Below are 24,254 nucleotides of genomic sequence, written 5' to 3'. Positions count from 1 at the left end.
GAAGATGGATACAGGGGATGCACTGAAAGAGAGGAGAGAAGCTGGGCTGGCCCAGCACTGGTGACAGCAGGGGGGAGCAAAAAGGCAGAGGAAATTATGATTGAAAACGTCTTCTTCCTTTTCCCTGTGGAGCCCTGGGGGAGAAGCCAGGCTCCAGCTGGGCACAGATGTGCTGAACCAAGCGCAAGGGGACTGCACACACCATCCCACACCTTCTCATCCATCTCCTTCCCATTCTGCTGGTTTTATGCCTTGCACAGTCTCACTGCACAACAGCACAGACGGCAGCACCCCTCGTCATCATGGCTGTGTGCAAGGGAGAGGGATGGGGAAAAAAGGGTCCCAAGACAGATGCAAGACTGGGATACCACAAAACTCCTTTTCCCCTCCAGCCCGGGAAAGAGTCCACGTGCCCAGAGGGCAGCCTGGGAGCCAGCCACACTGGCCTTTCCCACAGGATGAGTCAGCAGAAGCTGTGGTCTTATCCCTCCTCATGAGGTACTTGCTCGCTTGCACCCTTGCAGCGTGGCATCCAGAAACGGAAACCGAAAGCACACACAGCGGCTTCTGGGGCACAATCCTGGGGATGACGGAAATGTCCTCTGCACCACTGGCATAGGAGAGCAAACGCCTCCCTTCCCATTGCACAAAACCTCACCTGGCCTTTTTGGGCAGCACTGTGCACAGGAGGAACTAGTGAGGTTTGCCAGGTCTGGCACAAGACCCAGACAAGTGCCACGGGTACACCAAGGGAAGGTTAGGACTGCCCTGTGCCATGAGGGAGCGCTGCTCCAAGTGCCCAACCCAGCAGGCGAACACAGAGCAATGCACATGAGCCCGCAGTGTAAACACGCAAAGCCGCCAGCCCCTTCCTCCAGCTCAGCCTTCCCCGCAGTAACCAGCTGACGTGTCTGTGTGCTGCCAGGCAGCACGCGATTTTGGGCACCTCTGGCATTCCCCACATCAGAGCAGCTGAGAGGAGAGCTTTCTCGGCTGGCTCATCTTCCCATGAGGAAGGCTTGCTTTGACCTGCTGTGCAGTGACTGTGAAGTGACTTGTGTCTAAGAGAGTGGCCCACTTGATGCAAACCTCCCCAGTTTGGAGGCTGTGGTCTCCACCTCCCACTATGAGCTGCACTTCAACTCCACTCCACCCACAGAGAGTCTTCATCCCAGCCTGTTCCACCAGCTCACTGTGGCTTTGAAGGGAATTTTATCCACAGAGTAGGTGGGAAACTAGAACAAATACCAGATTAGGAATAGTTGTATAAAATCATTCTCTCCACATCTAACCCATTCCCTTACACGGTCTGGGCAGGAGGTACAGTTTATAAGCAACATGCTCCAGGAGACTGCTGCTTTGATGAAAACTCCACATTTTCCTAGAACAGGGACAGAAAAAACCAAGATACCGAAGCAGGTTCTACAAATTACCTTGTACCACTTCTTAAATGCCTTCGTCCTCTTCACACTGAATGGCAGTTCTTACGAGTGCACTATTTTAGTTCTACCTTAGATGCACACCTGGACATCATTTACACAAAGTCTTTGACTGCTCTCCCTGACATCCGTGTCCCTGTGATGCCAGTTCCAACTGTAGACCAGACAGACTCTGGCATAACAAAATTAAATATCTAGAGGAGTACTAAGGATACCATTTATTTTCAAAATCACTAAAAAACCCAAGCAAAACAGTTTATGCTGATACAGATTCACAGAGAAGAGACAGAAATCAAAAAATGTACAATCTATTTCATGTTATTGCACTGACTTTTTTATAATATACAAGGCATATTAAACAGTTTTCATTAAAAGAAGTTTTATTTATATAAATAAAAGTGTAAATATACAATATCATACAATAAGTGTATCAGACTAACACACAAAATCTACCTACAGTGGGATCCCCATTTTTCTCATGAGCTAGTCTACTCTTCATCAATATTTTCACTTGTACATTTACATAACCTAAACATAGAAACAGGTAAACATTCCCATCTGGGAACACTTCCTTCAGAATTTGACAAGAACCACTGCAGAACATTAACCAGGGTTAATTTTACGTGAGGGTCATTAGGAAATATCACTTAACAGTTTCTTAATACTTATCTGTCCTTCTACTATTTTTTTTTTTGCGAGAAAATGATCAAATGTTTTTCCCTCCCTAATCTCAAGAGTTTTCAATACAGATGCAGTCCCTACAGAAGCTGGAAAGAGCTTCCAGGTACAAAAGGCTGCAGAATCTCACAGCAGCATCTCACTGCTCTCATATCCATGATGTGCACCTTTAGCTGCCCCAGGCCTGGATGCACCAAAGCCCTCTACTAAACCTTCTCCATCTAGGAGCAAACTCCCCTTGTCTGGAATGCCTTCAGCTCCCTGGTGAAGAAGTGCATAATTTCATCATGCTTATTTGGTCTTCTAAGATGCAGCTGCCAAGTCTCTGGGGGAGTCACTGCTCTCCCAGAGTATGGCCAACACTCCTGCAGGGTGAAGAATCACCATGGGGACTGATATGCAAACAGCAAGGCCAAAAATGGTCGTGATCCTACTGAATACTGATGAACTAATGCAACGCCTTCCATCATTTTAGTGCAACCAGGCTCTCAGAAAAACAACATTTACTTTGCCAGGTGTGTAACCAAAAGCTTACTACATCTGCTTGGTCTACCCATCTTGTCTGTAATAAAGCAGACACCCATACTGCATAAATTCTGGAGCTTTTTCAGGGAATGTCACCCCAAGAGAGATGTCAGGAAATGCTACTGAAATCATACCAACATCTGTGAAGATGTTGTTCTTTCACAAGGAAAAAAAAAGTTATTTTCAGGAACGGAAACAATCAGGGTTAAATACAATTCTTTTGCTTGCTCTAACGTTAGTAGAGAAGTGTTATCATTCTACTCATAGTAACTATTATCAGATTTTAAACATTAAACCTATCTTTTAAATTATAGCCATTACTGAATCACACACAAAAATCCCCATTTCTGTTTGCTGTTACTCAGCCAACACTTATCTACGTGCATGTAAAATAAAATACTGAACAGTATCTGATTACTGAAAAAAAAGCCTTCTAAATCACTCACAATGAACAGTACCTGCAAATAAGCATCTGAAAATATCCACCACGTATCATCTTAAGACACCTCAAATTAACTTTAATTTACAAAATGAAGACTTTACCTTTGAGCTCACACTGGTTTAGGAGTGAGGGAGACATATGCCTCCCTGCGATGGAACCTCCAAAATTTTAGACTGCGGACTGAAAAAAATGCCATTTACCTAAAACACAGCTGTGATTTACTACACTGAAGTAGCAAAAAGTCAGTACTGCACTTGCACGTATTATACGTATACAGGTATGCATTCACTACGCTGCATTAAATTCCACATGCATTTTATGTATCTATTATACACTCTATTACAGTCGGATTTTGGTCATTCCTGAACAAGGCCTCACCATTCAGTTGTCATTGCCAAATTATTTTCTCCCTGTTTTTCAGCAAATATGCAGGGGTAACCTCTTCTATCCTATCACAGGCCTGGATCTCAGTGTGGTCCTCCAGCCCTAAGAGCTGCATCCTCCTGAAGCCTCTTCCACCACAGAGGTGACCGGAGGCACGGACCAGTCCTGATAGAGTGGCTGAGCTTTGGGTTCATAGGGGACCCAACTCCACAGTCACCTCACAGCACTGAATCTGAATTAGTTTCAGCAGAAATCCTGCAGGCAAAGGAGCTGTTGGACTACGTACAGTATTGCCTTTCCTGTAACCAAAAGCTGCATCTCTCCCTGGATTCACATGCTAATATGTCACTGAAAAAGAATTAAACCTATTCATTAATTTTTAGGCAAACATTGCACAGCTTTTCTGTTCATCTGGTCTCAGGTTGCCTCACAGAACTGAATTTTCTTCTGCTCATCATGAGCTGCAGTCTAATGAAGCTGTCACAGAAATGAACCGAAGCGAGTGCTCCACTAACCTGGAAGCAATTGCTTCAAGCACTGCTGAATAAATGTAAATAAACTGAACTACAGTATGATCTTGGCGTAGGGCCAAGTGACAAGCCCAGACCTTTTTGTAACAGCTATGCAGTGTCTTGGCTCACTAGAAACAGAGGCAGCACTTCAGACTTGGACTGGTTCCAGGCTGAGAGCTCTTCATCCTGGGCATGTTGGCTGCAAGCAGTCTCCAGCCTGATGTGATGAACGACCTGAGCACTGTGGAACAAACAACTTGTTCTCAGCTGATAAGGACACTGGCCCATTTCCTCCTGTATGTATTTTATGTTGTTTAGCTATCCCAGATGTAGGAAGAGAAATAACAGAGTCTAATCTCTTGCACCCATACACTCTCCTCCCAGCACAGCAGACTAAGCGGCATGGCCTGCTACTGATACCTCTTCTGCGAGTAGAGGTGAGAAAATCCAAACTAAGCTCCTGTGGCATTGCAACCCTTTCTCTTTTGCTGTACCCAACACCATGATTTTTCCCATCTACACAAACAGTTTTCAGTTTCACCACCCAGAACCCTCAGTATCAGCCCAATCCTGACGCAGTTGGGTGTACTTGCATCATCCACACACATCCTCACTCTCACACAAGCAAAAATAAATACTGGACAGGAGAAAACAAAGAAGACCAATTAAAAGCCACCACAAATATGGCCAGCTCAGATTTAATCTGTTATAATCCCCATTTTTAGATCACCACTTTTCAGCTTGAGTCTTTCAAGTTGGGCGGCCTTAAACCTCTTGAAGACAAATAAAAGCGGCCCAACTTGCAGACGTTCTTAGCGGTCGCTGAAGTCTGTAGGATCTGTAAGTGCTCAGCACTTGAAATTATCCCCCTTTTAAAAATATATATATTTTAAAGGTGCCTAACATTAGAAGCCTAAATTTGAAAATTCAGACCCCAATTTTGTATCGCCCCCATTTTAATCACAACTAACAACTCAGTATACACCTTGCTGGACAATCACCTATTATTTGGACATGATTTTCTTACAGATTTCTACCACATTAACACCAAGTGCTTTCTGATACAAATTGCACCTAGAAGTAGATTCAGGTGTGGTGGATGCTGAGTTAGTTCATTAGTTTTAAGAGGATTTTCAGCTTTGCAATAAAATGCTCTTATTTTAGGCATAGAAGTTGTGCAAAATTATACTCTCTTGTCATGCACTTTTAGCAAAACTTCACTTAGAAGAATAAAGTGAGATTGTTCCAGACATTCTCTTATTACAACAAAAAAAGAGGACCAGACCCTAAGGAAGTGTCCTTAAGACTTATTACAGCTAAGTGATATAGTACAGTCTAAAACCCACCCTTGTCAACAGGATGGCAACCAACAATTTCTACTACCAACACTCTGCAGATACTAAAAATATCAGGGACAGGCACAGTGTTATTTATCTCAGTCAAAATACTTTAAACCAAACCCAGGAGAGGTCTTGAAGTTCTAATAAAACTGCCACATAATACAAAATTGTCTCTAACTTTTGGCTTCCTTCATCCCCAATCATTAAGTGAGATTTGTGAAGCTCATCACACGCTTGCTCAGTGGTTCTCCAAGGCTCTTAGCACCTCTCTGTAAAGCATTAAGACACTTCTGTGTGGCTTTATAAATAAAGACAGCTTTCAGACAGTTCTAAATGGTTTGTCTTAGCAAGTGTGATTAGATGTAGTGCTTCCATCATACTGCAGTTCTGTGTTTTCTGATCAGCAACTGAACAGGCCCCTCTGGCACAGATTTAATGATGTTCCAGGCATCGTAATGCATAAGCCCAAGTAAAGACTTCCCACTAACAGCAAGAATTTCATCTCCAGTTTCTATGTTTCCAGATTGCTCCGCAGCACCACCTAGAAGCAAAAAAGGGTAAAAGTCAGTGTTAAGAGAAAGTGAACCTACAAAAATCTGCTTTCCACTGGGATGAAATACACCGTTTTTTTCCCAACTGCAACAATTTCAATACAAATCACAGCTGTTCAGCTCAGCTCTAGCAACCTACCCCAGGCTGCATCTCACAGAAAAGGTTATTTTAACCAAGATAAAGCCTTGTTCTCCGAGAAGATGTCTGGTTTTGAAGGAAACAACAGAAGTATATTAAATATGCTGAATGTTACTTCTGTAGCTGGAAGAAAATCTGGTTGATAAAATAACCGTGACATGTGGGATGGATGTACTTTCTCAATTTTAGCAGGGTAGTAAGCAGATAATGCAGTAGATTGTAAAACCTGGGATGAACAAGCCAAACACTGGTAGCAAACTTTGGACAAACACCATTCACGGAAAGCTCCTAGAGAGGCGCACACCTTTCACTACTGATGAAATAATATTTTCTGTAATGATAATTAAGCTAATACGAGTCACCAGAGCGAGGGGAAAAGGGCTGTATGTAAGGATGTAAATGAATGAGCTCAAAAATTAAACGTCCTTTACCCAAAGAAGCACTTTCTAAAGAGGGGAAAAACAAACACACACAAGAACTGCTAAGCAATTCAGTAAATACCTGTTTGATTTTTTATCTTGATGAGGGAATAAACCACACATTACTGAAAGGTAATTCTGTAAAAATGCTGTGCACATGCAGTTTCATTGAGAGTTTCAGCTGCCTTCAGAAAGGGCCTTATTTTTCACTAAACTGACACATGACATATGAAAGTCACAGTGTAGTTCTGGGATTTGTTTTCTTTCTATGTATGGCTCATGTAAGTTTAACTACCTGATGACAAACAAAGCACCCAAGACTGGCAGCTTTTGAATACAAATATCTCATATTCTTAGCAAAAACTAATGCTAATATTAAAAAAAAAAAAAAGACAAAAATATGGTAAAATTCACAATTGGACATAATGCAGGGCGGTGCTTGAGTACCACACTGATTATATGCACTATGTATTTCTTAGGAAAGAGAACTGGATAAGGCATGAATGTCTCAGACCACTATATAGATGACTGCTGCTGTAGTCTAATGTCTAGAAGAGTGGACAGAGCCATGCTTAGTAAAGCAGATTGCTCCACAAACATTTACTAGCAGATGCAATCCCTAGCCATTCCCAGGAGCGTTTTTTCTTTTAATGACCACTTTGGCCTAGTAAGTGGTAATAAATGAGAGCCACAAAACCCACCCTTGCTTCAAAAAAAACCGCTGAGTACAGTAATTGAAATATCTGTACTTTGCACAGACAAAAGGAAAACTGGGATAACATCCACTGCATGCATGTAGCACCTTTAAATATCCTTTTTACAAGCAAGGGCTTATCTCCAGCAATGGAAGCTTTTCCACCATCGAGACTGAATCCCAAGCCAGCAGAGGTTTTCAATAATTCAACGCAGATGACATCATTCATATCCAGGTTTGGATCTGCAATTGAACATACACAGCATCTTGTTATGCAGACAACAGTAAATTGCAAGTTGTATTTGGTTGGTTTTTGCTTTTGCTGCACTGACAAGACAATTCAGAGTTCAGTTACTCAGACTAGAACAGGCCACCAAGCTTCTCAGAAGTGAATGTGTTCTACTGTAGCTGCGAATGGGAGACAGCACAAAATGCATTTACACACAGAGATATTTTCAGTTTACATGTTCAACAAAACCTGCCAAGGCATCTTTTTTTTGGGCAAAATTATAGCTAGCAAATTTAGCAAATGCTCTAAACATCAACAAAATAACTGAAAAATTACAAAAATAGGGAGTGGAGAGCATTTATTTTCCTTTCATTTGTTCCCTTTGCTTATTCAATGAGCCACATCTTTTTAAGTAACAGGAATGAATGAAATGTTTCATTAAGCAAACATATTCCATTCTCTTAAGCAAAAATCTGTAATCACTTACTAGGGTGAAAAATTGTTTCTAGTTTCCTATCTATGTATTTAATTATAATTAACTGTAGTTGCACCATGCCTCCTACATAGCAGATATTTATGAAATGCAATATTGCTGTAGCTGAAATAAGATACAATTTTGCTTAAGAGGAAATAAATCTGCAGTTTTGGAAAACAGGATCCTCTTTGCTTAGTGTGATGTAATAATTATGCAGTCTGCATTATCACAAATTACTGCTATTGTTATCTCAGACAAGTTTAAACGTTATCTAAAACATCTGGAGATGTCCTTTGCCTGGAAAGGTGGAAAGAGGTTCTGAATAACCCAACACTATTTTGTTTATGAGATCATGTTGCCCCCTAGTGCCTGGACCCAGCAGACATTCTGCATTTGTCAGGGTGCAGGAAGTAGGGAGTTTAGGGCAGAGAGGGATTCTGAAGTAATTATACAGATTATATCCACGGGAGCAATTCCAGAAAGGCTGATCCATTAATTAACAGTGTGCTTTCTTCTTTTTTTTTTTTAAGCTGTGTTACAAAGTCATATCATAAAACTCAGTGTAAGCATAAAACAATAGAAACTGCTACAGAAAATAAAACCCTGTGAGAACAGTAATGACTTCAGCCAACAGATTAAAAATAACTTAAGTGGCAGCTCCGTGTCCTGGTTTTGGGGTGGACAGAGCTGAGTGCCTGGTGCTGCCCTGGAGGGCAGGACAAACCCTTGCCAACTCTCTCAGCAGAAAGCTTGTAACTGTGGCCCACTCCCTCCCCCGGACCCTGCAGCAGTGCAGCTCTGGAGCAGGTCATCCCCTGCTCCCAAGCAGCACCATCCAGACAGGTGCTGAAGAAGTCTGGGTCTTAAATCTACAAAAAAATTTCAGAGATCTCTTCCTAAGACCCCAGGTGCAGCCTTTACACCAAAATGCTGTCTTGTTCCTGAACAGGAACTTAATATTCCACTGATACATTACCACTTAAACCATTTATCCCTACTTTCCTACAGGATGGCTGAGTTCAATATGACTTCCATTTACTGCAATATAAAAATAATTTTTTCTATGTTTCTAGTAGAAACAGTATGAAATCTGCTTTCACAGAGAACAAGCTCAGTTCCTATGCATAACAAATTGCAGGGCATGGGGTTTTGATTTTTTTTAATTTTTAAAATAATTTCTGGTTGTTTTCTTTCTTGCATTGACTACTGTTATTACTTAAAAGGAGTTTGTCCTGGATTGGAAGAATACGCGGAACCACTTACCTAAGTAGAAATTGGATTCGGCCCTAAATTAAGTCTTCTAAGTTTGTGCCTAGTTACAATAATTAAAAAAAAAAAAAAAAAACACCCAAACAACAAAATCCCAAACTGTATTTAGGTTCCAAAAAGAACAAATAAAATTTAAAGTAATTTCATTTTCTCCCTTCAATCACATAAGGCACAGACGCTTTTAATCTAAAACACATGGATATTTTTCCCTTCAGTCTGCCCTGCAAAGGAATTCTTCCAACTGTTCTTGGACAAAGATCATACCTGCTCCTATTTCCATGGAAACATCCTTTCCAGACCCCACACATTTTCTGCCAGTAGCTGATATCTCAAGTCTGGAGGAATTGTTTGTTTTGTCTTTTTCCTTGTGGATGACAACAACTGCATATTTGTACAGCCTTGCGTGATGAAGAGTATTCAGGACATCCCCATGGACTGAGCTTGCCAGAGATTTGCCATTGATTGACAGAACAAGATCTCCTCGATGGATAGTCCCTTCTTGAGATGCCACTCCCTTTGAAAACACTCTGTGGACCTAAAAGAAAGGTTTTAACAAGGGTATTTTAATCTCGTGACCACACAAAGCATTCTTACAGGCCAAGGTGAACACAGACGCTTTACTAAGATTTGCAGCCAGTGTCCACTGCCTGGATATTGAGCACATAGCATCTGCTCCAGTGAACACCCTCAAAGTGATGAGACAGAGCTGCATTTGGGGATGGGGGAGTTCAGAGGAAAAGATGGCGTTATTGCATGGTCATTTCTAAGCCAAAGATAAGAAAAACAGCTAAGGAATGTAATATCACAATCACTTATGCTTTCACTAAACTCCTCAAAGGCCTTCAATTAACATATTTCAAGTGACACAGAGGTCAAATCCATGTCTGTGCCACAGCAACCACCAAGAACGCTGCGGTGTGTGACACCCACTCCCCCAGTTCCCACTGACTGGGACATGCATCCTGTGCTGTTTTCAAATGCACATTTCTAAACATCTGTGCACAGAAAGGCTCTGACTTACTGCAGCTGTACAAGTATTTAATTGTTTGCCTCAATCTGGCTGATCAAATATCATGTGAATGGATGGAAAGGGATGATTTAGCGACTTGAAATGCATTTTTCTAGAGAAAAAAAATACTCTATTCAGGGTGGATTAAACTTTGAGAAAACTTTCAGCAAGTTTAGATGTGTGTCATTTACAAAAAGGAACTGACTAAAAGACTCAAGATCCAGTATTTAAGGACTTGCCTACTAGGCACTCTAATTTTAGCAGCCAGAATATGGTTTCCCATGGAGACAGTACTGGGTCTGCCAAGCAAATGTTCAAGGCAGCAAATCCGTGGACACAATTCTGCATGGCATGATCTTTAGGAATTTATCCTAATACCCAGACCAACAGCAAGGCACTAGAAACCTTTTGGCTCCTGCTCCATCTCATTGTAGGGCCACACTGAGATGGGCACCTGCTACAACCCACAGATTCATGGAGATAAATTTCCAGCCAGTCTAAGCAGGCATTCAAAGCTGGAATAACAGCCTCAATAACAGATCTAGGCATGCAAATGCAAGTGGAATACAGGGGTCATGTCCAAAAAAATCTGCTGCCTTCCCTCAGTTGCTCAGCTCCTCAGTACCTTGAAGCTCACTAGGCATTTCTATTTCTGCATCCAAGTGTGGATATAACAGCCCATCTAAGCAGCTCAGTACTCAGTGGCAACCGTAAATATACCTGGGACCCAGAATCCCAGTAGGTCAATAACATTAATAAGATCCCTTTACACCCACTGAACAAAAAGCATCAGGAAAGAGCAGGAACAGACATTCTTCTGGTCTAATGGCTAACAGAACTCAGGAAAAGGACTTCATCAGTTCCTCAGTCTGAGAGAGCTTATTTTTTAGGTAGAGTCTCGATCTCTAGGTAAGGAACTCTGTAAGGAACTCTCTGGGTGTGTAAGGAACTCTCTGGGTGGGACACTGTTGAGCCTTCCTCTTGCTCAGAGCTGCCACTGTTTGGGCCAAAGACAGGGAACAACTTCTCCAGTGAGAGAAGTAGAGGCCTGCTCTCTAGACGTTGACCATATTCTAACTTAATGACAGTTTAATATAAAATACTTTAATTTTTCTGGTCTTCTCTAAAAGAAAAACCCAGAAGATTCCTGCAAGGGCTTCTGCAGGCCCCAAAACAGAGGACATACCCTTCTTCTAATCCCAGCATTTAATGGATCTCTCTCTTTTGGGGCAGAATTTAAATGCGTATTTTGTGTTAAAGAAACCGTCACACAGGACACCAGTTTTCTTGGATTTTTCTGTCTCACTGATCTGTTTTTGAACAGTCACTTTTTACACACCAGTATCTTAATAGGACACTATCTTTTGTTCAGAATGCTCCTTAAGACTTAAAAAATCCCTAACCAGACAACAACCCTCATTAACTGACCACCCACAGGTCTTATTAACTCAAAACAAACTTGTGATGTGAAATTCATAATGTTTGCTTGTAGGAGCTTGGGTGGGTTGGACGGTCGGGACGGATGGAGACGAGAGATCTCTGAAGTCAGATCTTGGAACATGCGGTTTATTGCAAAGGGCGTGGGTACAGGGGCACTGCTTAGAGCTGCAGCTGGCAGCTCTGAGCAGGCCCAAGAGAGCAAGAGTGTAAGCAGGTAAGGGAGTAAGTAGAGTGGACAGGAGGTAAGTAAGAGAGTAACAGTGAAGTCCTGGTTACAATACAATAAATATCTTCTGTACTGAATATTCTAATTTTCACTAACCAATCTAATACAAGATACAAATCCTATAGTATTTACATACAGCCTATAAGAATTGTTATATTACCATAAAGTGTTACATCTTAACTTCTAAAAACTACTCTTTGGACCCCTTCTGCTGAGCTAGTAGGGTCTGCTCTGACCCTTGGACCTGCCTGCAAGCAGAGGGTATTGCTCAATCAAGAGGGGATTACCTTCAGTCGGCCATACCATTGTTTTCCAGTTTTCAGTAACTAAGACTTGGTATCTCAAAGGTGGCCTTCATTTCGATGTCACTTATAGTTTTCATATTCCCAAAATCTTTTGTCAGGCAATCATATTTATAAGGCTTTCCTGTTTCATCTTCCCCAACATTTGCTGAGGTCTGCAACAATCAGTCTCAGGATCTGAAAAATCCTTCAAAAACTTTGCTGCACAGAGTTTCCTTTCAAGAGCTGGGAATGAAAGTCTCCCCTAAAAGGCTGTGTGCACTGCAGCTGCATGCAGAATTGTATTTAAATGCATAGGATTTAGATCTAGCCCATCCCATCCAGTAACAGATTTTTAAATCCTGAAAGCATAATTGTTATCCATCTCCAGTAATAAAAATTACGCTTCCCAGACATTCTGATTTCAGTAGCAGATGGTAAGCTGCTGCTTCTGAGAGACACTGTGAATGACTTGCAGTGAGTCTTGATAAACGAGCACTTGATCTAATCACCAGCCTGCTTTAAAGTGAGCTTTGTAGAAAAATGACTTGCAGCCATCACTTACTGTGACTGATTTCTGTTCCAAGTCTATTCCTCCAGCAACACTAAATCCCAGGCCAGCTCCTTCTTCTTTGTGCAAGACTACAAAGTATGTGTCTTCTTTGCTCTAGCAGAAAAATGGAGGTGCACAGGAAAGGGAAGAAGAAACACAAAACCAAAAATCAAGACCAAGCACCCACATAAATGACAAATTCCCCATACCCACAGATTATGGCAGGTGAAAAAAGGCAACTCAAGGAATTAAAACTGAGATGTTAAATGCGTTTCACTTCATGCTACAGAATGAAGCAGCCATCTAGGAGAACTCAGGTGACAAGGAAGATTTCTTCAGCCAGTTCGAGGCTAGAAAACAAAGTCAAAATAAGGGTAGTGAAATGGCATTAAACTTTGGGCAGCTTAATTTCCACAGGCTGTAGTCAGTTTTGCATTGTTCAACATTTTGCAGTCAAAATGCAATATCCCCATACACCTTTCTGGACAAAGCACTGTACTATTTAGGGAATTACTAACACTTTTGTTATCCAATTTCTTCTTCCTCTTGAAAGGATAACATAGATGTAATGCAGGGCAGTTGCATTGACCTCTTCTCAGTAGTGCTGGACAATCTTGCAAGGCGCAGTGGCTACGTTGCTGAAGCCTGGGAAGGTCAGAGTGGACAGCAGAAAAAACCCTTTCACTTGAGAGATGAAAGTAAGGACCTGTTAGTGACCTAAACAAGACTAAGCTGCGCCATTGCAGAAATGGGACCATCCAGCACAGGAAAAGGATTGGTGCAGGTTTGCATCCAACAAGTCTGATGCTGTCACAGAGATCACATTTTGTGGTATAAGGGGAACTGTAGGAAGGAATTTGGTGGAGCAGGCACATAATAGCTAGCTCTGGGGCAGAGCATTAGATGTGGGAAGTAGAAAGCAGGTTTCTCAGCTTTTCCCCAGGACCCCATCTAACACCAGTTATTTCCAGAAACTGCCAATACTAAAATTAATAGTAAATCATTAGAAACCAATCTCTTTAATCTATTTAGCATTATTTACTTAGTTCACTAAACTCAGCATATTAACTCAGCATTTGCCTTTTGTTTTGAAAGACACAGATCATTAGTGGTTTTGGTGAAACAACAGTCAAATTTTTGGTTTCGCTGCGTCTTTTTTGCCAAAAAGTGTCTGTGGAAGATTTCCTACACTAGAGGCATCCCTGCAATATACAGAGGCAATGTCAGAAACTGATGTCACCCTGTGCCACATCACTGATCCATCAGCACTCAAGGAGAGAGGAGCAGTGAGGGCAGAACATCTTTGTCCACAGTGTTTTAAGACCCTGCTCACCTGTACTCAAGTCAGAACAGCTTTATGTTTGGCTTGAAATAATAAAATCAGTTAAGTAACCAGGCTAGCCCCTTTCCAAGTGCAGTGAAGGCAAAGGAAATATATACCTATCTTTGACTGTTAGTACTATAGCAACCCTTTTTGTTCAAGAGGTCAGGCTCTTTCCAACCCTTGATTATCTCAACTTAATTTGCTTAACACTGGTGAAGGAAAGAAAAAAGTGAGTTAGTTCAGATGTTAAAAGAGTTATCCAAGGATCGTATGTGTTGAGCCAGCCAGCAACACAGTCTGGATACCGGCTTCCCATTCCCTAGGTGCATTCCCTCCCTCACCAGCCCTCAAAGCTGCTCCTTGCCAGCACACGTAATATTGGGTAGAGACCTGGTTATGGATGCTTACTGCTTTACTTGGACACACAAAGGACACACCGGCCTCCAGTAATCACCTCTGTTTAGACTGTCAGCCAAAGATATCAGTCATAGAGACCTAAATAAAATGCCCTTTTTTCATTATTAGTAGTAGCATTTATTAAATGCTAGCAGAAAATTCAGCACTATTTAGAGCAAAGGATGGTGACAAACCCTTCCCAGGGAAGCTCTCACTCCAAATCAGGCAGTCCATCTCATTTTTCAACTACTGGATAACTACGAAGAACTGTTCTATTGTACGTTCAAAATCCACCATTTGAATAGCATAAAATTTTCCAGAGTATGTGCCACACTGGGCTTAAATATGGATAAGAAACTATGCAGACAAGAAGTGCATTCCAAAAAGCATTCAGCTTTATAAATACTTGAGCTCTCAGACTCTGAAAACTGGCATAAATAAATAATCTCTCCAAGACCGCATGCAAAATATTTTAGAGAAAACTTAATTACCTCTGTCCAGTTGTGCAATCCAATCCTAATTTTATCAGTAAACCTAGGTAACCCTCTTGGCTCACCAAGCTTTTGAGACTTGCATGCTTTAGCTAGGCTGTGCCCTGGAAGGAGATAAAGCTGGATATTTTAGGGAGGTCCTTTCCCCCCTCAGCCTGTTCTATGTTTGAAATTGCAATCTTTGTGCACAAAACTCAAGAACACTCTAGATGCAGCTCAGCCAGTAGTTATGCAGACCAGATGGCAGTTTCCCTTCCAGCACTGTCATTATTTTATCAACTTCTGTTCTGATTTAATAAGGATGTGGATGTATCCCACAAACAGAAACACCGAAAGCAGGGAAGTAATGTTCTGGCAGGCATTTCACTTTGGAAGTCTTCTTCAAACACCTAGATAATGAAGCAGGTTATCTTGATGCAAAAACCAGTTTCCACAGAAGAGAACAAAAAGGTCACAGGAGTCTCTTATAAACTCTTCAGCAGCCACATTCTGGTGTTCAAGTTCAGCATTAAACGAAACAAATTCAACTTCTGTGATTTCAGCTTCTAGCAGAAAGCATCAGGCACAAAGAGGAGCAGAGCTTCCCTTGCATGGTGGGGAAACTGAGTCTGATCCAGATGGCTGGTGGAAAGCTAAATTCTGATGTGCAGTTACCGGGGAGCCCAGATGGAAGAATACTTTTCCACTTAAAATAGGTATATTTATTATGACTCAAAACTGCTTTTTGAACTTTATTATACAAAAAGCCATTCAAAATTATTACAGGCTTATAGCAGGCATTCAAAAGCCAGCCTTAGTAAAATTAACATCAACTGCAGTTGATAGTAATAGCCTGCCACGGGACTACTGGAGGAGCCCTCAAACAGTTTGGAGAAGATTTTATTGACCCTTAAGAAAACCCTCAAAAATCCACCAATAATCCAGTTTTATCTTGTGGTACTTACCTTTACTTGTGCTTTGACTTCTTGGAGCATAGCAGCAACATCACATTTTGGTACTACCACTGACAAAACAGACTGCAGTTTTTGCTGGTCCAAGCTTGAGATGAGCAGCTGATCCAAGCTAAAACAAACATAAAAAGACAGAAGAGCTCTGTATTTCCCAGCTTTGTAGAGATACATTTCACACATACAGCATAGGCTGTATTAGTATAAATGACAAAGAAGGGGTCTTGAAAACTGGTAAGAAATGGTGTCTGCTGGCAGAATAGGAAGGGGCAGAGAGGATAAATTTAGGAATAACTGAACAGTCCCTGTTCTGTTCCCCTCATCCTTCCCCAATGGTTTTAGCAACAGACATTAACAGGAGACAGCTACATCTGAAGACTGCTTCTGGCAGGACAACAAGCTCGTTTGTCACCACAGGGTGTGCCGGCTGCCAGTGCTCTGCAGCCCCCCCTCCACCACTACATGTTACTGCTGTAACATGGCCAAAAACTGACCAAAACCAGCTAGAGGGGCCACAGGAAAGGAGCCCAGCCATGCCAGGATAAAATGTTTCATCCTGTACTGGAGCCAAGACACAGCAGCATGGCAGCTCCAAGGCATCAAGAGCATGAATGGCACCCTCAGACTATGAAGGGACAGCAGGCTGGGGCCACAGCTGAAACATGCTTTGGGGCAGACCTGTAGCAGAGTGGAAGCTTTGCCTTGGGTAGGGATGAAACAATAAAAGCAAAGCTGACACCAACCTGATGGACCAGCTGTTTCCCCCATCCAGAGAGCTGACATGGGGCACATCATCGTCTGAGGCAGAACCTGGCGTCCCTGAGCCGCTGTCCCGGGGGCTGCAGGCTCCCATTTGCATCGCACCCAGCTCCGCACGGCTGCAGCGGCCCTGGTGGAGCTGCCCCGCTCTGGGCAGACGTGTCAAGGGCTCTATGGGGTGTGATTTCCAGCTCTGTCTTGAAAGCAGGCGGGCTGTGGTGGCTCTGAGAAGCCCTCTTCCACACAGCTTGTCCAGGTCGGGCATGCTGAGGGCTCTCAGCTCCCGCAGCCTGGAGCGGGACAGTGGCGGCCGCCCCAGGCCCCGGCTGCGGCGCACCTGCGAGGCCAAGGTGGGGAAGGCGGACACGTCTGCCCCAGCGCCGTCCTCCTCGCTCCTCTGGGGCTTTCGGTCCCCTTTGCCACCCTCGGTCGCACATACGGGCTCTGTGCCAGGGGCAGACTTGGCCACAGCGTTGGCTGGGCTAGGGCTGCCACCATAGGAGCTCAAGCTGCGCCGCAGCACCCATGGTGCCTCAGCAGAGCTGGATGTGGTGGCCAACCCACCACACGACCTCCTGGCAAGGGGCAACCTTGCAGCGGAGCATATATCAATGGCCTTCACAATGGGCCGGTCAAAATTTGCCAGGTTTTCGAAGGATTTGATCCTCTGTTTGACAGAGAAGGATGAAATCGGCTCATGTGGCCAGTTCAGTTCATAGTAATAGTAATTCCTCCTGAAGCTTCTCAGTTTATCAGCAGTGGGGTAGCTGATGTCACTGACCTTCTGGGCACTTTTGGAGGCGTACGCCTGTTCCTTTCCACTCTGGCTGTTAGGCAGATTCAGGTGAACCATCTTCAACATCCCCGTTGCTGCCTGTGCGTATTTCTCCTCTGCAGTTTGGCCCTGGGGGCCTTGCACAGGGTGAACCTCTGCAGCATGGCAGTCCTCCCTCAAGTGACCTGATAACTGGGATGGCATTGAGTAGGTCCTCGTCACAGGTTTTGACAAGCCACACAGATGTCTGTCTCCAGCAGTGTCCGCTTTCGAGAAATACTGCACAGTCCCCACCTCCTCAGTCAGCTGAGGCACCTCCGCGTTTACCTCTTCTGTTTTCTCCAGCAATGGCAGCCGCAAAAACGATGCTGGTGAGGAAGAGGCAGAGGAGGAGGAGGAAGGGGACGATGAGGAGGAAAGCTTCACCTCAATGAAGGTGCGCTGGATCTCCTGCCCTTCCAGTTGCTCCTGCTGAACTGAGGGGGACCTCAGTGAAGAAGAGCAGGCTTCAGCAGATGTTCCTACATTTTGCAGATCTAACTGCCTAAGGTCATCTGCGCTGTAGATGCTCTTGATTGTGTTCAAGCCTGTTCCAGGGTTATCAGTCCTCCCTTTCACATACTCAACTTTTGGTGCCCCCTGAGGAGGTGAAGTGACTATGGACTGACTGTCTCTGGCTCTGAAATCATCCACCTTAGCATCCTTACCCTGACACACCACAGCCTGCATGGAAACTTGCTTCTCTTTTGGCTTTCCCCATGATAGCTCTCCACAGCCACATTTCATTTCACCACTCATGGTCGGGCTGCTACTGCCATTCAAGAGAGGCAGAAGTGAATCTTCAGAAATTACCAGAGATGGTTTATTTTCTAGCTCTGATTTCAGAGTCTTTGAGGCTGCTGAAATGCTCTTTCCAGGATCTGAGCTTGTAGGGGAATTACGGGACAGCGGTGTTTTCTTTCCCAGGAGTTTGGGGGACAGCTGTGGAGAAACAGAAGCCCTTTTCTGATCAGCCCCATTGACTTTGGTAGGAGTAATGCCAGAAGAATCTGAATTTGTCTTTGCTTTGCTTTTGATGGTAAACCCTTTTAGCTTTGGTCCTGCTTTAGATTTCTGATTATTTAAAAGGGTGTCCATTATACTTTTTTGTGCCATTGCCTTAGACTCCTGACAGGATTTTTTCTGTGAGGATGGGCTGTGCGGTACTGCAGCTCCTTTGCAGTGATTTGTGCCTGAGCTTTGGACTTTTCCATTTGAAGTCCTTCCTGAAGTCACAGAGTTAATTTTCTCATTTTTTCCCGGCAAGTCATGAGTTGCATTAGCCTTTGGATCTTTAGATCTAGTGGGAAAGGGTGACCTGAGTGATATTCCTCTTGTTGGCGATGCATTCACATGATTGCTGTCTGTTTTAGACAAGGTGGACAAACTGTTGGTTTCTTTCTTCACCAAGCAATAATTAACAGCATGATTACAGTCATCAACGGCCATTTCACTTTCAGATTTGGATCTCTGCTCATCACGACATCCTTCTTTCTCAATCAAGTTGTTCTCCAAGACATTGACATTTCTAGCAGAGCAAAAGCCTGTCTTTTTGCAGTGCAGAGATCCTTTTTCTTCAAGGGATTCACAGCATTTCTTATGTTCATTACTGTTCCCCAAATCCATCTGTTCTGCACGTAAGGCACCATTGTTACAGAAAGAGTAAACTTCAGGGATATTGACTGAATTCTTTAGGATGTCTTTTTCTGGCAGGAAAACTGAGGAAGGAGAACACAAGGGTGCAGAGGACACATCTGGACACTGTGAGGGACATGGAGTGGGACCACCAGGATCTTCCAAACCTAGTTTGTTGATGCTTGTCTCCAGTGACCCACACATTGCACAGCCCTCATTCTGCAAAACTTTGCCACTGTAAGGATGCAGCAGGGACAGTGAGGATGAGCTTGTTCCAGAGGTGAGATGATGCTCCTGCGCGGGCTTTTGCAGCTCGTCGTTCACGCAACAAATCTCAATTTGCTCCTCATCTGACTCTGTTGCAGTACAGCCTGCAGGGGCACTAGCAGCAGCACATTGCCCAAGCAACACCTCACTAGCACTGTCAAAGGCTTCTGTGACAGACTCTGTGTCCGAGTGAGAATCCTCCGCAGCCCCATACATTGACTTTGGAAACAGGTCACTCCTCTTACCTTCCAGAGAGTTTGCTGCGGGCAACTCATCCTCATTCAAACTGCTAAAATTCCTAGAATAGTTATTTAAAGAGTTTTTATTCACAGTAAAAAGTTTGCCTGTGTTAATGGAATCCAACACAGACAGCCCCAAAACCCCTTGTGCATTAGCTCCACAATTCACAGTTTTTTCCAGCAGCTCCTCCTTGGCTGCTCGTGGCTCAGACCCGGGGCAGCCTTCATCAGTGCCACAGCAGCACATCGTGGTGTACTCGTCGCGGAGGGGACTCTCTGCGCGCGATGGGGTGCGTGGGGCCCTGCTCTCGGAGGCACCCATCTGGCTGAGCAGGTCATCGATGTCGGTGACAGGGATGGCCGTGCAGTCCTCGTCACGGCTGCCCTTCAGGGTGCCTCTGTGCACGTCCCTGCTGGTGGCATCAGGCGGCAGTGTTGCTCTCTCCGCTGCACAGCCGCTGACAGCAGCTTGCAGACCCACTCTTTCTCGCTTCCCAGAACTCTGTTCTTCCTCCGTTGCGAGGATGCTGTTGACATTGGCCTGATTTTGAGCGTCTGCCCCTGGAGACAGGATGAGGCTTGTAAATCTGCTGACAGCTGCATCATGATTTGAAAAAAAAAAAAAAAGGCAAAATCCTGTCAAATCTAGGAAGTGATATAGAAAACACCAGGTTTTATTACAAAAATAGACACCCACATTGACTACATGTTTTCATTCTGTTCTGCACTCCTCCTCTTCTGTAATGATGTTTACAACAACTCAAATTAATCATAACCCTGTGTTTTTGAGTAGTGCACAGAAGGGAGCAATCCACTTATCCAAGGTGAGTAGTCATGATCTGTTTAACTCTCATCTTTGAAACTGCAGCAGTCAAGCAGCCAACTACCAAAGTGCCAGCATGCAGCAAGTCACGCTGAGCAGCACTGCTTCTCATCACTTGTTTGATCACTCAAGTCTCCAATAGAGACTCCAGAGAGCACAGAAAGCCCTGACATAGCCAGGGTGACCAGATAACACAGTGACAGTCTGTGCATAAATAACTTAGCTCTGACCCCTCAGCACTTCTGCAGATGTTCAATGTGACATGCATGGGTGATGTTATGCATACATTAAGCACATGGGCTTTACTGCATTTCTGGGACAGACCTCCTTGCTTCCAGTACATGTTTAACCTGCTCCTGGGCAACACACTGAGCTCCTTGTCACTGCTGCACTCTGACACATTCCTGCTCACCCATTTCTCACATCTTCAGTTTTCAGCACTTCACCCTAAGCACCAGATTCCACCTCTCTACACTGCTTCTGAGATACGCATCCCCATTCAAGCTGCCTTCCAGAGGCCAGTTATTATGACATGGGGCCTGAAAAAGTATGGAGAAGGAGAAGTTATTCACAGTGTCAGCATCCTTTCCTGCTCATTCAAATGTGCCTGTGTGTCTCTGTACTTCTCACACAAACCTGCAGGATTATCCACATCACTTAATTTAGGTATCCATATTAAGAAGTGCTGATTCCTCCTGAGTCAACAAGGGAAAAACACCTCAGGACAGCAATCTGAAGCAGCCAAGTTAGAATCTGAAGTACTGGCCTGCTTCAGCATGGTGGATCACATGCTGAAGAGACCACCTTTTCTGCCAGTGGGACAAGGAAAGGGGAAGGATGAAGCACAAGAAGTGTCAGACAAAGGAGTTCCAATGTGTCTTTACCCCAATGCTATTGGTTTGAAAAGCCACAGCAATCTCAGGAAACAAGAACAAGATTCTGCCACGCCTGGAATTCCTTAAAGAGTAACTGGAAGTCAAGCATCTGGAAGCACTTTAGGTTCCCAGGTATTAATAGGTACACAAAGCAGATCATAAGCTAGAACAAAGCAAAATATTATGTTCTTCCTGAATTTGAAAAGTATGCTTTTCTTTTTCAAACACTCATTTCCACACCACGTAATTTGTACAGTCTGTGGGGATTCATATATTGCTGTAGCAGCATAAATCAGCCCTGAGCAGAAAGCAAGGAAGTATCAAGTATTTCAACTCACACTAGAAAACCTTTTGTAATGAAACATCCAAATAAACATTTTTATAAGATTTTCGTTTTCTTGGGTTTACTGTTTCATCTTCCTGCACTTTAGACAATTCTGACGCAAAAAAGGGAAGGAAAGAAAAGAGGCTTTTAGTGTATTATTGTCCATTCATAAAAGTATTACTAGAACTTCAGATTTAAAGAGAGAGAGAAATTTGATTATAAAGGGCCAATATATTTAATGAACAAGCACAGCAATAAAATGAGTTGTCAGGATAAGAGTCACTGCCATTTTAGCTCCAGGACTGCATGAAATGACTCAGACCTCTGCAAACACTGGCAGAAGGGACCTACTCCATGTGGGACCTTTGAATGCCTCACACAGGAATATCCTTCCTCCCTTTATCATGGTGCTAGAGAGGACCCTGAAGCCTGGTTTGGTGATGAAGTGCTTTGCTTGGCTCACCAATGCAGACACAATGTCCCCCTGTCCTCTTCTCTGAATCCATGTGGAAAGCTAGGACAGCAGAAGGTCAGACCCAGCTGATCCAAGGATGTTTTGTTCACTGGTACCCAGAATAAATGGTACAAAAGCAAAACTACTTTCTCACCTGATGCTGCTTTCTGGATCTCCAGGGTTACGGATGTGGGAAGACACTGCATCAGCAAGCAGATTTCCTCGTACGTCATCTTGCTGACGGGGATGCTGTTGATGGTGGTAATCTCATCTCCTACAGCCATCTTGCCCATTGATCCCTGACGCAATGAGAGATTTGAGGAAATTATAAATACACACCACAAGCCCTGCCACAGAGGTAAAGATTGCAGGGAAGCAATTAATAGCTTATGAGCAACATCCCCTACTTCATGTCACTGCACAGCACAGGTATCACTGCTGTCAGTTTGCCAGCACATAAATAAAGAGCAGACTGTGCTTCTGCCAGGACGAGAATTAAAGATCAATCTAATACAGGAAGGTCAAAAGAGCTGCTGGTTTCTCTGAGAGATGAGTATCAGGATGGAAGACATAGCCCTCTTAGTTAAATGAAATGGGATGGATCAGCCCTAGCTTCTTCAGGACTGGAACACTGTGTGTCATCTTTTAATTCCATGCATGAACTACTACTCAGGTGGAACTCTCTTCAACCAGTAAACAGACACGAACTGAGCTCTCAAGGTGAAAGTTTGTTTCTAAATACTGTAAAATATGTCTGAGAAAAAGGCAGGAACACAACCCAAATCCCCAGATCTCACAGCCCCATTCAAACTGCTATGCCCTATCTCCTCTTACTCTAGTGGCCACTAATGAGATTAAAAATGCTACAGACAGGTTTGTACATCAGTGTTATTCTTCTTTCTGCACTTCTGCATGTAGCAATTCTACAACCACCATGAAGTACGTATCCGTACTAGTATAGGCATGTATGAGATGCAGAAGAACAGTGTGTTACTGGTACTACCATAGCTCTTGGCAAACCTGGCCAGCAGCTAAAGCTTTGTGGTTCCAGATCCCTGTAATACGGGGACATGTGCATATAAAATAGTAAAGCATAATAAACATTTGTTATCACCATCCTCTGCCACCAGGATTTACTCAGTTTGCTTTTGCCCATACTTAAAAAATAAACACAAAAATGGCATTCCCTCAAAACTGCAATTGCAAGGGGGGATGAGATCATCTCAGTGGATCTGTGTCCTGCCTCTCTTAGTTTTGAATTAGCGTGGGTGCACTTCTGAATCAGAAACAGTTTATTTAGCAGCAGCTCCAGAACAACATGGGGTGAGACATTTTGCCCAGCAAGGACAAACACCTCACTTGCGCTTACTTTCAACAGATCACTTGTTTAATAATACCAATAAAAATAGTAATAATCATCCCTGCAATGGGAAGGCACATCACAACAAGGCAATTCAAATTACCATTTCTGCTGGTCCACCTGGCCGCATCCCTGTGACAACAACCTTTAAGGGCATGGCTTGGATTTCCAAATCCAGGCCGAATGACTCATGCTCATTGCGAACCAAAGTGACGACTTCAGCCTGGCCCTGTCCGGCCACATCAGGTGCTTCACACTTCCTGCTGTGAGGGAGCATCCTGGCAACAGGCTTGTTGTAAGAGCCATGCTCCTCTGTCCTGTGTCTCTGAAGGCTTCGGCACTCAGTGCTCATCATGCTTTTCACTCTGGTGACCGCTCTGTGCTCAAGTTTTGGCGATCTCTTGGATTCAAGTTGTGCTTCCCGGAGCTCCCTCAAACTCAGGCTGCCAAGACGAACTTCAGGCACACTTGAATAATCGAATGCTATGATGGGGAAAAAAGGAGATTCAATTTGCTCCAGAGTGCTGTCTGCAGACTCCACAGAGTTGCTGAAGACAGGGGAGGATGTCTCCATGCCACTGTATCTCAATGACTCACTGTCCTGGCTCTCATCATCGATTTCTACAGACGAGGTTGTAATGACAATGTCAGCATCCTCCTGGCTCTTGGCCCTCTGGCTTCTGTGCAAGTGGGAACTTTCGTCATCATCACTGGCGTCACCGTCATAGAAAACAACCCTCCTCTGTCGGTGAAAGGGGCTGCGGGCAGATTTGGGGCTGTCACTGAGGATGCCGGGTCGGACAGACTCCACATGCTTGTTGTGATGGCCAGACGACCTACCACTAGCTGGAGAAGCCAAACCATTTGCCTTGGTCACTCCTGCATCTCTAGCAGCTAGGAAAAAAAAAAAGAGTTATACTTTAACTGTACTTACAGATGA

The 24,254-nt window shown here is 43.8% G+C and overlaps 1 protein-coding gene across 1 annotated transcript in view; it reads right to left on the bottom strand.

Annotated features, from left to right (window-relative positions):
- Positions 1-1,642: 1,642 nt before the first annotated feature.
- The window catches only part of PDZD2 (PDZ domain containing 2), a 204,638-nt gene continuing 182,026 nt past the window's right edge, over positions 1,643-24,254 (bottom strand). Inside the window, 11 exon segments of the mRNA XM_039566737.1 lie at positions 1,643-5,861; positions 7,232-7,366; positions 9,361-9,631; positions 12,618-12,719; positions 15,761-15,878; positions 16,507-16,652; positions 16,654-16,725; positions 16,727-16,759; positions 16,761-20,074; positions 22,109-22,253; positions 23,418-24,208. Of these exon segments, the coding sequence (XP_039422671.1) occupies positions 5,695-5,861; positions 7,232-7,366; positions 9,361-9,631; positions 12,618-12,719; positions 15,761-15,878; positions 16,507-16,652; positions 16,654-16,725; positions 16,727-16,759; positions 16,761-20,074; positions 22,109-22,253; positions 23,418-24,208 (5,294 nt within the window). The 3' untranslated portion in view covers positions 1,643-5,694.

Source organism: Corvus cornix, chromosome Z (assembly GCF_000738735.6).
Source record: "Corvus cornix cornix isolate S_Up_H32 chromosome Z, ASM73873v5, whole genome shotgun sequence".
Classification (NCBI taxonomy): domain Eukaryota; kingdom Metazoa; phylum Chordata; class Aves; order Passeriformes; family Corvidae; genus Corvus; species Corvus cornix.
Note: the sequence above shows the minus strand (reverse complement) of the source record. Positions and strands in the feature narration are given on the sequence as shown.